The 13900-nt window shown below is 37.7% G+C and overlaps 1 protein-coding gene across 2 annotated transcripts in view; it reads right to left on the bottom strand.

Annotated features, from left to right (window-relative positions):
* LOC127445403 (bifunctional heparan sulfate N-deacetylase/N-sulfotransferase 4-like) overlaps positions 1-12342 on the bottom strand; it is a 98870-nt gene extending 86528 nt beyond the window's left edge. Inside the window, exons 1-3 of one of the 2 annotated variants that reach the window (XM_051705454.1) lie at positions 12021-12342; positions 8582-8760; positions 7220-8492 (exon numbers count right to left, since the gene is read on the bottom strand). In XM_051705454.1, coding sequence (XP_051561414.1) covers positions 7220-8203 — 984 coding nt within the window. In that variant the 5' untranslated portion in view covers positions 8204-8492; positions 8582-8760; positions 12021-12342. The remainder of the gene's footprint in view (positions 1-7219; positions 8493-8581; positions 8761-12020) is intronic. The other variant, XM_051705453.1, reaches the window with a different exon arrangement.
* Positions 12343-13900: the final 1558 nt, after the last annotated feature.

Raw genomic sequence — 13900 nt, 5'->3', positions numbered from 1 at the left:
TGGGATTTGGGCATTCCAAATTGGGAGAAAAGGGGATACATTTTTTTTTTTTTTTAAGTTATTACTCTCTACTACTGATACTGCATAAAGCCTGGTATCATTACAGGTTTTTATTTTATTTTCAAGTATTGACTAACCAGTACTTTAACATCCCTACACACATCATACAAAACAGTCCTGACGACGGAGTTCCACATACCCACATCCCTGACAAAATGCACTATTACACAACTGCCAACACAAGGTCACTTTAACTGAAATTTCAGTAGAACCTCTGCTTGGGGAATCCACATTCACATAGACAGGGTAAATCCCATTTGTGTGTGTGTGTGTGCAAATGTGCATTGAGTCATTTATCAGTGGTGTCTTCTGTTTTTTTCAGTCAGCCCCAAGGGCTGATGGGAGATATGGCAACCAGTCACTAAGAGTGACATTCTAATCTACAACATCTACATCTAGAGAACACAGGTTTTCTTTCTCCCTTTTGCTCTTGTTCCACTCTTTTTCTCTCTTGAATAGAAACAGCACAGCTTTTGTCCTTACACTCTCAACAAATACAGACAGTTTTCATTGTGCATTTATGACAAAGGGGAACTTTATATTACTGGAACAATTGAAAAAGTGAAAAAAGTGACTGTTGTATGATTCTTATCTTGACATCCTGATGGACCACAAGGATAATTGGTGGTTTCTAATAAACCATGTGAAACTCTCTTACACACTAGGAATGTGCTTAACTACATATTTTTAAACTACTATTTGACTACTTTGTCTTAAAGGGTGTTAGTTCACCCAAAAATGAAAATTCTCTCATCCTATACTTGCCCTCATGATATCCCAGATGTGCATTGCTTTCTTTCATCTGCTAAACACAAATGAAAATTTTTAGAATAATATCTCAGCTCTGTAGGTCCATACAATGCAAGTGAATGGGTGCCAACATTTTTAAGCTCCAAAATCCACATAAGGGAAATATAAAAGTACTCCAGATGACTCTGGTGTTTAAATCCATGTCTTCTGATGCGATATGATAGGTGTGGGTGAGAAACAGATCAATATTTAAGTCCTTTTTCCTTCACTTTCACTTTCTCCATCTTCTGTTTTTGGTGATTCACATTATTCATTCATATGGCCACCTACTGGGCAGGGAGGAGAATTTCTGATAAAAAATGACTTAAAAGTGATCTGTTTCACACCCACACCTATCATATTGTGTCTGAAGATATGGATTTAAACACTGGAATCAAATGGATTATGAGTAAATCATGAGAGAATTTTCTTTTTTTTGGTGAACTATCCCTTTTAAGGAAGCCCTGTATAATTAAGCTGGTGTTGGGTTCACTTGATCGTTTAAAAAAAAACAGCTAGACGTAGAGGTGCTTTAAAATGATAGCTCACCTACGAATGATAATTCTCTCATCATTAATCACACTCATGCCATCTCAAACTTGTATGACTTTCTTCTGCAGAACACAAACGAAGATATTTTGAAGTAGAGATCTGTGCTGGACTGTTTTTTCAATCCCTCTCCCAAAAGTTTCTAGGATTGGATAATTTGATGCACATTTTTTTAAGTCGCATTTTATGTTTGTAATTATCAAAAATAAATTAGTTGTAAAGCAAAATAATGATTACTGTTTTTTTTTTTTTTTTCATTAATTAATTTAATTAAATAAAAAAGATATCCACGTTGCATTTTATAGGCTATTATCTGACTGTATGCTCCTGCCCACAACTCATAGAAATACCGTTCGCTCCAGCCTTCAACCCGGAAATTTAATCATAAGCCCCAAGAAATCTAATCGGGACCGGTGGGACCTGGGGAGTTCAGTGGGATTGCAGACCTCTATTTTGAAGGATGTATGAGGTGTTTTTGTCCATTCAATGTAAGCCAAAAGAGTCCAAAACTTTCAAGCTCCAAAAAGGGCATAAAAGTAATCCAAGGATTAAAGTGACATAATCGATGTCTTCTGAAGCCAAAAGATTGCTTTGGCTGAGAAACAGACAAAAATTTGAGTCTTTATTCACTATAAATCTTGACATCTGGCCCGTTTGGTACACAGTGAAAATTTCAAGATAGTGATTGTTTGACGCTGCACGCGGTTGCCAAGTACTCAATTTCATAATACATCAAAAAGACATTACATCTTCATTTTCTAGTGATTACCATCAACCTTTTGGGGACTGCGGTACATTTTAAAAGTATCCCAAAAAAACTCAACACGTAACTGCATTTTTAAAATAGCCCAACTGGGCATGAAAACCGTGAACCTGGCAACACTGGGTCTTGTTTGTGTACACTGTGTACGGTTTGCTTATGGATTACTAATGTGCAGCCTTTATCTCCTTTTTGGACCTTGAATGTTTTGGACCCCATTAACTTACAATGTATTGACAAAAACACCTCATACATGCTTATATCTAAATATCTAAATATCTTTGCTTGTGTTCAGCAGAAGACAGAAATTCATATGTGTTTGAGATGATGTAAGGTTGAGTAAAATGAGAGAATTATCATTTTTGGAGACACAACCTATCCCAGATGGATTTACCATGCAAACTCTCTTACAACTAAAGCAAAGCACTAGCTGTCAGCATGCTAATTAAAGCACTGACGCTGAAAATATCAAAATTACAAACTAAAATATATAAGAGAAAAATCTATATCTAGTCGACCTCACTAACCGACTAGTAGAATTCTTGACCATCGGAACCCACCCCTACTACACACACACACACAGTCGCTTTCTAACCTCACTGCCAATTTACCATGGGTTTCCATTGATTAGCTGTTATCTGATATTTCATTCCACTGGCTTAGTTTTGGCCTTTCCACACACACACACAAACACATGCACCTGTTCTGGATTCTGACATGCTGCCATACTCAGAGTGATGCTTGTCTATAACCAGCACTAACAGTGGCTAAAACAATGGCTGGTGGATCAAAGCCTTCCCACTTCTCTCTCCCATCACAACACATCTTGTTTTCCCCCAGAATCCTTCGCAAATTTTCCGCTGACATTTCCAGCCATGCTCCAGAGTGACTAGCTCTAATTCTCTCCCTGAGCACCCCCTCCAGAACCTCCATCTTACAGCTGCCTCATTTGCCAAGTCTAAATTAGCTCAGCCCAATTGGGAAGAATTTGACAGTGCACATTCTTAGCTAACAACATCTGGGGAGGTGTCACGTGTTAAGCCACTAACCTTTCTCTGAGAACATTGCATTCGGAAATTAAACATGTACCCACTCGGGTATAATGGCATCACACTGTTCATTAGGGGTGTAACGGTTCTCTGTAAAAACCCGAACCGTTCGGTTTGCCACCCACGGCTCGATAAGCATTGGCACCGCTGTTCACCTCAAGTTTAATGACGTATCTGGTGCACAAGGTTTGGCGAAGAAAACAAAGTGTCAGATAGACAGGCACAGTTACAACCTCTGCTAATGCACCTGTATGGATCTGTAGATGGATACGCTCCACCTATGTTTCACGTGGGTCAACTTGATGACATCACAGTTCTGTGTGTAGAAAACGAGCTGCTGACAGAGAAGCCCCCTGCGAGGGTTTAAAACAGGCAAGCGAGTTCTTCCTGTTTCCTCGCGCGGCTATAATCTATCGCGCACATAAGCGTCAATAACGCACTTTGATTAATGGCATTAAAATGCCATTATAGTAATACTTCGATAATTAATCATTTACGCCAACATCACCCAGGGAAATATATCACGTGGTGCGCACAGAGCCGCAGGTGAGCTGAAACTGCACACACTCCCTTCCATTTTTAAGCAGGCACTCAGTGCTAATTTGGACAGACATGAAACAATAACTAAAGCGCTTGGGGTGTTCATGTGGAATTTCCATGGGTGGTTCAAATACTCGAGCTGCATTATCACAACATCCCTTCTCATATCCATTTTAATAGCAAGGTTATTCCTTGAATAGTGATGTACGGCTTCTGAATTGTGAATATATATGTTGAGTTGAGTTTGAAATGCACTTTATGTTAATGCATGTAACGTAATAGTGCAGGTATTAAGTTAAAACGTTAATTTCAGGACCCTGACAAAAATTAACCATGGTTTTACTATAGTAATATTGTTGTAACCATGACTGTAATAACCATGTGACTGCTGTCACCATGATTTTCTTAGCAGAAATCATGGTTTTGATATAATTAACCATGGATTTATAACAGTAATACTGTAGTTTCTATATAGTAACCATGATTTTACTATATATTGTAACCATTACAGTAACAATGTTGATTATGTGGTTACTATGATTTTACTACAAACAGCATGGTAAAACTATGGTTACTGTTGTAATACCATGATTTTTATTAAGAGCAAACCTGTTGAAGTGTTTACCAAATAGATTATTCTTTGGACTTGGCAGTAATATTTTTTTTTTTTTTATTTTTTTATCTGAACAAAGCATATACCGAACCGTACCGAAACCTAAAACCGTGATACAAACAGAACCGTGAGAAATCATTTCCTGTGTCCAATGGGTTCATTTATTTAAATTTTATGAGTCAATCAGCTTTATGTTTGTGACAAGAATGTGTGAATGTTACTGTAGGTACCTCATGTATAACCCCCCTCTTTAATACTTGTTGGAAAGCTACTGACATATGCATATACTTAATTAAATGCTGATGTCATTTTAAACATGAAATTAAAATTGACCTAATTTATTTGCATATTCCTGGTTGTGCACAATTCATCAGTGCAGGTTATTCCTAGTTAATAATCAGAAACTGTAATCTTTGATAAAAATGTAATAGCTTGCTCCGATTCTGAAACTACTAACCTTTTCCTCTGACGTCTGATGCCTTTTACTTTTTCAACCCTTCCCCTCCAACCACCTGCTATATAGTGACCACAGCTAGCACATCCAGCTGCACTGGCTCCATTCTGTCATGAAGCGCCCACTTTTTCCAGTCCAATCAATTCCAGATGGAAGTCACACTCTACATTTTTTTTTCTCATTGAATAACCTGTCACTTGGAAATATGTCAGATTAAGTAAAATGGGTTGCAAAAGCCATCTCATGCTGACTTTAAATCAATGCATTAATTAAAAGATTTCAGATAAGTAAAATATGGTAAACAAACTGTTATTTACAACAAAACAATAAACATATGCTTTTCATGAAAGAAGAGAGTTATATAAGCCATTTTGGTAAGACAAGTCTGCTAAAACCAGAAAAACACTATTGTGTCCTATCCAGATGTGATACGTAAAGATTCCAGCGACAAGCAATTTTGCTTTTTATACTTAATGCGATCTGCTGTGCAATGTGGCATATGATATAATCAGGGACTAAAAACAATTTCGATTGGTTCTGAGCAAAAACAGTATTTTTTCGTTCCGGTTCTGAAGTTCCGCAGTCTCCTGTCCAAAGGGTTACCGGTTAGAACAAAATAAAAGAAAGGTTAATAACATTCTTTTTAAAATGACAGTACTCTGTGCTAAGGGGTGCATGAAATACCAATTGCAGTGTTGCCAGATCTCACAAGCAATCTGGTCGGTAAAAACAAGCCACCCCACCTCATGTGCCTCACCAAAAATAAGCACAAAATAAAAGGCAATTAATGTTTTTCTTGTGTGGTGGATTTATCAGCATAGAAATCATAACAAGCATATAGTTAATTAACAATTAAGTATAATTTTAATTACAGATCTGCTTCTCAGTCAAAACCTGACAGCATCAAATTCTGTATTAATGCATCATATCTAACAATAATTCAGTGAAGACTTGTAAACAACTGAGAAATGTAATTTTTTCCTCTAATAATGTTTTCCTTATTTCTGGATTAACCGTGCATGTATATGCAGTAATTATACATAGTTGTTAAAAAGCATTTAAAAATAAAGTTTTCACTCCAGAACAGATGTAAATCACTTTGTTCCTGTTTTCGGATACGTTCTGCAAAAAAATTTGCTCAGTTTTGGTTTTAGTTTTCGCTCCTTGAACCGTTTTTAGTCCCTGGAAATAATATGCAGCTATGTGGAACAGGATTTCGGACCAATAAGATTTCACAGTATGCGGGGCAACCTGGTGCAACACCACCAAAATAAAAAGCAAACGATAGACATAATGTTCTGTTGCTTGTTGCTTGACACAGTCGCGGCAGGTTAGGACAAATATTCAGATTTACATGGAAGAGACACAGTTTATTGCTTGACAGAGGGTTACAGTGCATGAGTAAACAACTGTAAATGAGAGTGAAAGATTTGTCTCTCTCCTATTGGTGTATATATTCCTATTGTTATGCTTAAGTGTCCACATTAATTCATACACACTCACGCGCATTCACTTGAAACTGAAAGCTCTGCAAGTCATTAAGTCATCTCACAATGGAGTGTAAGCGGCCCTTCAATCTGCTGAACAGCCTCAGAGAGGGGCCAAACGTGGAAATGAGATTATGAATGAGTGTGTGAAAGAGAGAATGAACACCATTTACTGCTCTTGTCCCCCTAAATAGGCTCTTTATACTGACTGAGGCCAACTCAAACACCCACTCTAATTCAGTGATACATACACTCACTCACACACACAAAACATTCCCTTTTTGTCCACATAAACACATTCACACCTACTAAATCAGACATGAACACCTGCAAAGAGTCACTTGGACTAAATACCAACCAAATGCTGTATCCAAATATCCCACACAGCTAATCACAACACATTTATTGGTCTTCGACTTGTCTCTTGTGATTAGTTGGAACAGATTGGAAATCTGTGAAACTGTGTGTGTGCAAACTGCACATATATATATATATATATATATATATATGCATATATGGATTAAATGTAAATGTTTCCTTAAAAATACCTTTAAATACCTATAAATTCACAAATGCACTTTTTGCTGAAAAACTAACTGCTATACTTCCAAGACTATTACAACTCATTCTCCTTTGTATATTTAAACCAAAACAAATCGACAACTGTGTTTGATATATCACTAAAATCCAAATGTTTTCCAAATGTTGCCTGATAGAGCAAGTGATGGTTCAGTCATTGTCAAGCCCTGGTGTGTATTACAGATAATGTTTCTGATGGAGCACCAAAATCCACCATTTAAATTATAACATTTAAATGCTCAAATAAATAAATGTTTTTTTTTTTCACTTGCATCTTTTGCTTTGCTTTTAGTTTTCATTTTCACAAACTAACACCCATGCTCTTCAACCCCCTCTTACCTTTACATCATTTACATTCATTCTTGTCCCTTTCTTCCCCACGAAAATATCATCTATGTCAACCAGGATGTACCGCTCCAGAGATCGTGACAGCTTCTTGCCTGTGAGATAGGCGATGGCATCCACCAGTATGAGTCTGTGCAACCAGTAGCTCAGCCCGTGACCAAACAGCACGCGCTGCACCCCATCATACAAACCCAAGTCCTGCACAACTGTAGCATGGAGACCATGTGGACCAGGTATCATTTGGGCTGCCCCACTCTCACTGGGCCGAGTCTTAGCCAAGAGCACTGGTTCATACGTGGAGTGGTTGAACTGAAACACAGTCCAATCCTCTCCCGGTAACTGCCCTCGGTCCACTTCTGCCCTTGTTACGTAGAGTAGAGGAGAGCGTGGGTTTACACAGCAGTCTCGAAGTGCAACATTTGTCTGTAATGTCAAAGGGAAACCCTTGAGCTGCAGCGCAGGCTGAGAGTTTTCACTAGCACGGTGAAATGCGATGACACCAACACTGTATTCTGCACAGTATTTATCCAGCAGGTCACGGTTCCACGCGTCCATCCCAACATACTTGAGAAGGTTCTCATAGATGACTAGTGCATAGCGTCCACGCCCTTTGTGCGTTAGTGGTGGGATGTCACCCTTACCTGGCGCGATTTCGGCGTGGTAGCGGAATTGGTTAGATTCAAGAATGGCTATGATATCCTGTCCTAGTTGAGAATACTGACTCTCCACAAACACCAGCACCACTGGGTCTTTACGGGATGGATCAATAGGTTTAGCCGTCCGAGGCTCTGACTGTCGGAAAGGGAGCACCCGGAGGTCGGCACAGTCTGGACCTATGGCGCGGTCTGCGAGGTCCAGTTCTTGGGTGGAGCCTGTGTAAAGATAGTAGGCGGAGACTAAAACACTGACAATACAGAAGGTGGCGAGGAGGATGACCAGCCTCCTCAAATTCCTCCGCAGCTTGGTGGCCAGATTCATGGCAAACGGCGCACATGTGTGGGAGTGTGTGTGGGTGGGAGTCTCTGATTGTTCACTGAGCAGGGCTAAAGCTGCAAATTGGCTTTTTTGGTAATCATGCTGCAGTCATGTGACCATCTCACAAAATGGCAATTTTGCTTCCAATTACAGGCCACTTAAGGAGTTTTTGATTGCAAATGAGACAAAATGTTCACCCGAAGTTAGCAGCTGCGCTCAAAACAACTCTCTGACTCCTTCATCACACTAACAACCCTCCATGTCCAGAGATTTCGCCTGACTTCCAACAAACCTAGAGAATACATGAAACAAAAGACAAGCAAATTAATTTGTTAGTAGACCTTTTAGCATTTCTGAGGCGTGCGTGTTTTTGTCTCTCACAGAAGTGCTCATCATGGGTGTGTATGGATGCTCTTGAGGGGCAATTCAGCCGTCAGCCTTCAGGTTGTTTTCAATCAACACTTCACCAGCTGTGGCCAACACTTCCCGGGAGGAGTGTGTGATTGGCCGTATAAAAACAGGAAGTTGAAGGCTGAGCCAATAGGAGCCCATAAGTGGCTCTAAGGGACAAAGACATCATTAGTCTAATGGGACTCACCAGTGTGTCACACACACAAACCCACTTACACTGCATGTATATGAGTCAATCTCCACATCAATAAAACAAAAGAAAAAAATTTTTTTGTCAAACTTTTGGGTAACACTTTCTGTGAAGCCTAGATTCATAATGCATTATAAAGGCATTATAAATACATTATAATACATTTATAATATCTCATAATACATCTTACAATGTTATAACTTCTCATTAATAATTGTTACTACAGTTATAATACATTATAATACTTAACCTATACTTAACCTGTAGTTATACCTAAAAGAGTATAATGCATTAAAACACAATAAACATCCAATTTTATCCTCAGAAGTTGTAATGTAATACACAGTATTTAAACAGCAATGACATCAACTTGTAACATAAAGTCAATCTTATATAATGGAATTTATAGAAAAAAAAATGCACATAATAAAAAAGAAACACACATTCGTTTGTAAAGTTTCAAGGTTAAAACATGTCTTTCAATATCTTATAACCACATAAAATTATGTTATGGATGTTATTAAGAAGACATTGTTTTCTCACTTTACTTAAAGCATACCTAATATACAGTATATATAAAAATAGATATTGTATAATACACTATAACTTCTACAGATCAAATTTAATGTTGATCATGTTATAATACATTACATTCTAAGGTATTACTCTGAATAGGTAAGTATTGTAATATATTATAATTGTGGTTACAATTATTTATGAGAAGTTACAACATATTATATGAGACATTGCAAATGCATTATAATGCATTTATAGACCATTTCAAGGACTGTTAGTTAGTGATGTCAAGTGATGTCATTGTTCCATGAACATTTCCTGCTTGTCAAAACAGAGAGACTATTTAGCAGAGATGGGCCACTTCTATTAAAATGAATGGGAGAAATTGGAACGCCAAACAGCAGCCAGCGGTCAACCCGCCTTACAGGTAAAATAGACAATCACTTTAAATTTAGATACAGAAATTCCTGTCAATCAACTCGAGAACACGCATGCGCATTAGCTATACAAGATGGTATAATTGCACTTTTAGCATAATCTGAGGTAAAGAAACACAATTTATTATACCAGTTGTGACGGAACGCTACGCCCTTCTCATGGATCATCGTCACACGGGCTCTCTTGATCCCAATGAAGAGCCTCATCACCACTGCCTTTAAGCACCAAGCGCGCCTCTCCTCAGGAGACTGGTCTCTACCTGCTGGCATCTTTACAGGTCCAGGAACAGAGTGGGGAAAGTCTGGAGCGAGTTAGATGCGTCGCGTCGCCGCACCCCGGAACCCTGGTGCGAGTTGGAGCACACGTCACGGCCAACAGGCCAGGATGCCGGGCCGCTCGAGTGAAGCCGTACAGTGTTGTCAGATTTGACTGCTTATTTGAAATATGTTCTTTTATTGTAATCTTGACCAACCCTTTTGGAGATTCCGGTCTTTCCCCATTCAAGTAGATAAGAGTTGCACTTTCATGCCGCTTGTTTACAAAGAAAAATAGCTACTAAAACTGCACAAGAACGTTTCAACTACGGCCGCCGAGTGGACCGACTTACCTTGAACAAGAGACTTTGTTGAAAGGATCCAGAAATACGTCTGGACCGTTCTAATTCCTTTGATTTTGTTTACATTGTTGAAATGGTCTATAATGTCTACAATGCCTTATAAAAATGGGCTTCATATAAAGTGTTTCCAACATTTGTTCTACAAGGGATGGTGGGTGAAGTACATACTTTTTATTTCCCCTCAAAAACATCCACACAGACACACACATTACATACTGTAGGCAACAATAGTTATTTATTATTATTATTATTATTATTAAGAAAATTAACAGAAATCATATATCATTATCTGCATTGATTCATTCTAAATGAGCTCAGCAATATATCATCCTACAAGTACACTTGTTCTCTCTCTGTTTGTGTGTGTGTGTGTGTGTGTGTGTGTGTGGGCAGGTTTAAGTGGTTTATGACGACTTTTTTTAGGTTACAAACTGGTAATTACAAGGGTATTATGCTATAAATGTGTTTTATGAGGACATTTCTAGTGTCCCCATAATTCAAATCGCTTAAAAAACATACTAAACGATTTTATTTTGAAAATGTAAAAATGCAGAATGTTTTTTGTGAGGGTTAGGTTTAGGGGTAGGGTTAGGGGATAGAATCTATAGTGCGTACAGTATAAAAATCATTATGTCTATGGAGAGTCCTCATAATGATAGCTGCACCAACATCGGAATCGGAATACATAATTAAAAGAACATGAATTACATGCGAATATGAATTACTTTTTAAGTGCGTGCGTTTTTGATAATATTTTACTGCTCTGTCATGCTTACTAAAAACGGAATAATTAGCAAGACAAGTGTAGTCCCCCAGCTGTGTGTTGTTTGTGTGTGCCCGCGTGTATTTCCCCACGAGGCGGCGCTTTCTTTGAACAGGGAAACATTGACAGAGATGAGATTAATTTACATTAATACTACTAATACTCACAAATATGAATACTTGTGTCATATCTTGGCTCTCTTCTCTCATGATGGATTAAATACATTTCCAAATTCCAAATGGACTATATTTTCTATTTTAAATTTACAGAGTATACTTTGCCAGCAATAGTCTAATTCAAAAAAAAAAAAAAAAAAAAGGAAGAAAACAAATAAAAAGAAAACCGAAAAAGCCTTGGCTACTTTAAAAATACAGACTTTTGTTCGTTTTATTAAATAAATATTGCCTCAAAATGCAATGATAATAAAAAAAATGATTTTATACAATAAAAAAATAAAATACATAAATAATAATAATAATAATAATAATAATAATAATAATAATAATACAAATTTGACACTGTTAGAACGTTAAAGAACTGTTTACAATATTTTGCAAGTTAAAAAATAAATGTCAGAAAATGTTTGACATTGGTTATACATTGAAAACAAACATATACTTACACATGTGCATGTGTTTTAGGCGCACTGATGGTTGTTTTTAAACTGGTGACCGCTCTAACAGAAGCGAAATTACATTAGAATAAAAGACAGCGATCCTGTTTAATACATCGCGAATTAAGCCACACGACCATTTTACGCAAAAGCATCTCCGATCCGGCAACGTGACATTCCAGCACAGAGCATCACGTTAAGCACCACATTCAGCGCAAAGTTAGCTACTACACCACATGTAACTCAAAATAATCCCGCTGCGAGCTCTCTTACCTAAAGTCGATCCTGAGGCGCTGCTGAGCGGGGAGTTGTCACACCAGAGCCGCCTCTCTCCGGAACACCAGCTCCTTACAGCTCTGAACCCGAGAACCCAATCTCACCCAGTGATTCAGAGGCAGCCATCTGGAATGATTCGGGGACCGGTGCACTATTCTCTCTGCGCTCTCTCCCCCTCTTTCCCTTTCTTTCAATGCGACACGGATTAAAGGAGCAGAGGAGAGACAGGAGGGGAGACAGGACTGGAGACAGGAGAAGCGCTCAAAAGACAAACTGAAGAGAATATCAAGAGAGATGCGCTTCTGCGACTCCCCTCCACTGTCACCACTGACTGAACAGAGGACTGCCGCTCGCTCTGCTTTAGCTCACCTACACACACTCAGAGAAAGAGAGAGAGAGAGAGAGAGAGAGAGAGAGAGAGAGAGAGAGAGAGAGAGAGAGAGAGAGAGAGAGAGAGATTTACATGTTACAATGTTATTATAATTAATTAATAATAAACAACAATGTTACAATAATTAATTAATAATAAACAACAACATAATTAATAATAAACAACAAGAATAATATCAATAGGGTACAACGGAGCTAAAGGCAACCCTTACGGAAATGTTTTTTTTTTTGTTTTTTTTGGTCACAAAATGTATCAAGGTCAAATTTTTGTATTTATTTTTATTGAATATTGATGGAGTAACATAATTTGTGTGAAAAGAAATAATAACGGAAGGTTGTCTCGATTAAAATTCAGTAAAAATAAATAAATAAATAAATAAAGGTGGTGAGGGAGCCTTTTACCCCAAGTGTGGGCCTAAAAGGCTCTCTCACCACCCTTTTTTTTTTTTTTTTTAAAGGGCCCCTAGGGGGATTAAAGTGATATTGTGTAGATACCGGGGCAATAGTTATAGGGCCCAATTTGTCAGCTGATGCAAATAATTTTGAGACAGCAAGATGCTTTTTTGAGTAACAAATTAAGATGATGCTAACTCAAAATAACTACTTCATTTCAAACACATTTGGCATTTTATTACATCTCAAGTGTTCTATAAACTAAATAATCTCTGTTATGATTAGATGAGTGAATGTGAGCCCACTTTTAATATTTTTCAGAACAAATCTATTACCCCCACTTAAGAAAAACAATATGTTTAATAGGGTCCTTTAGCCCCTGCAACAGGGGGGCTTTTTACCCCAAAAACTATCCTTACACTTATTGGACAGTTATTGAAATTTTTTGATTTAATGACCTTAAAACTGAAAATGATAAGTCTTTTGTCTCGGAGGATGTGTTCATTTCAGGGATTTTCATTAGCTACATAAAAAAATAATACAAATTAGATCAAACTGCCTCAAAATCAACTTTTAGACATCACACTCAAAGATCTCATGGATCAGGAACATTTTTACAGTGTATAGTGACAAACAGGTGTTTAAGAAAGTGCTGTGGTATTTTTTATTTATTTATTTATTTATTTGTTGTTATTTTGCATTTTGGGAGAAAATAAAATCAATGGAGCCTTTAGCCCCACTGTACCTTAATAATAATAATTATTAGCCTATTATAATAATCATATTATTAACTACAGTAATTATTTACTAGTAACCCTCAAAGACAGATGCATATAGAGATTGATGATATATAAAAAATTTTCCTCCTTGATTGTGTTGTTGCAACACGTTCTCACTCCCAAAGCGTCAAAGACTGATGCTTGCGCGAGAGCCCAGCGCGTCAATCTACAGACGCCAAAAGCGCCCTCTGGCGTCAGTTTTATGACAGCAAGTGCGTTCTTTTCAACGTGGAACCTTTGATGTCAACTGACTGACGCGATGGGCATTAGAATTTTAGCATCGTTTAATTATACTTTGGGGTACAATTTTGTCAT

Source organism: Myxocyprinus asiaticus, chromosome 8, assembly GCF_019703515.2.
Source record: "Myxocyprinus asiaticus isolate MX2 ecotype Aquarium Trade chromosome 8, UBuf_Myxa_2, whole genome shotgun sequence".
Taxonomy (NCBI): domain Eukaryota; kingdom Metazoa; phylum Chordata; class Actinopteri; order Cypriniformes; family Catostomidae; genus Myxocyprinus; species Myxocyprinus asiaticus.
This window is presented reverse-complemented; position numbering and strand designations above follow the sequence as displayed.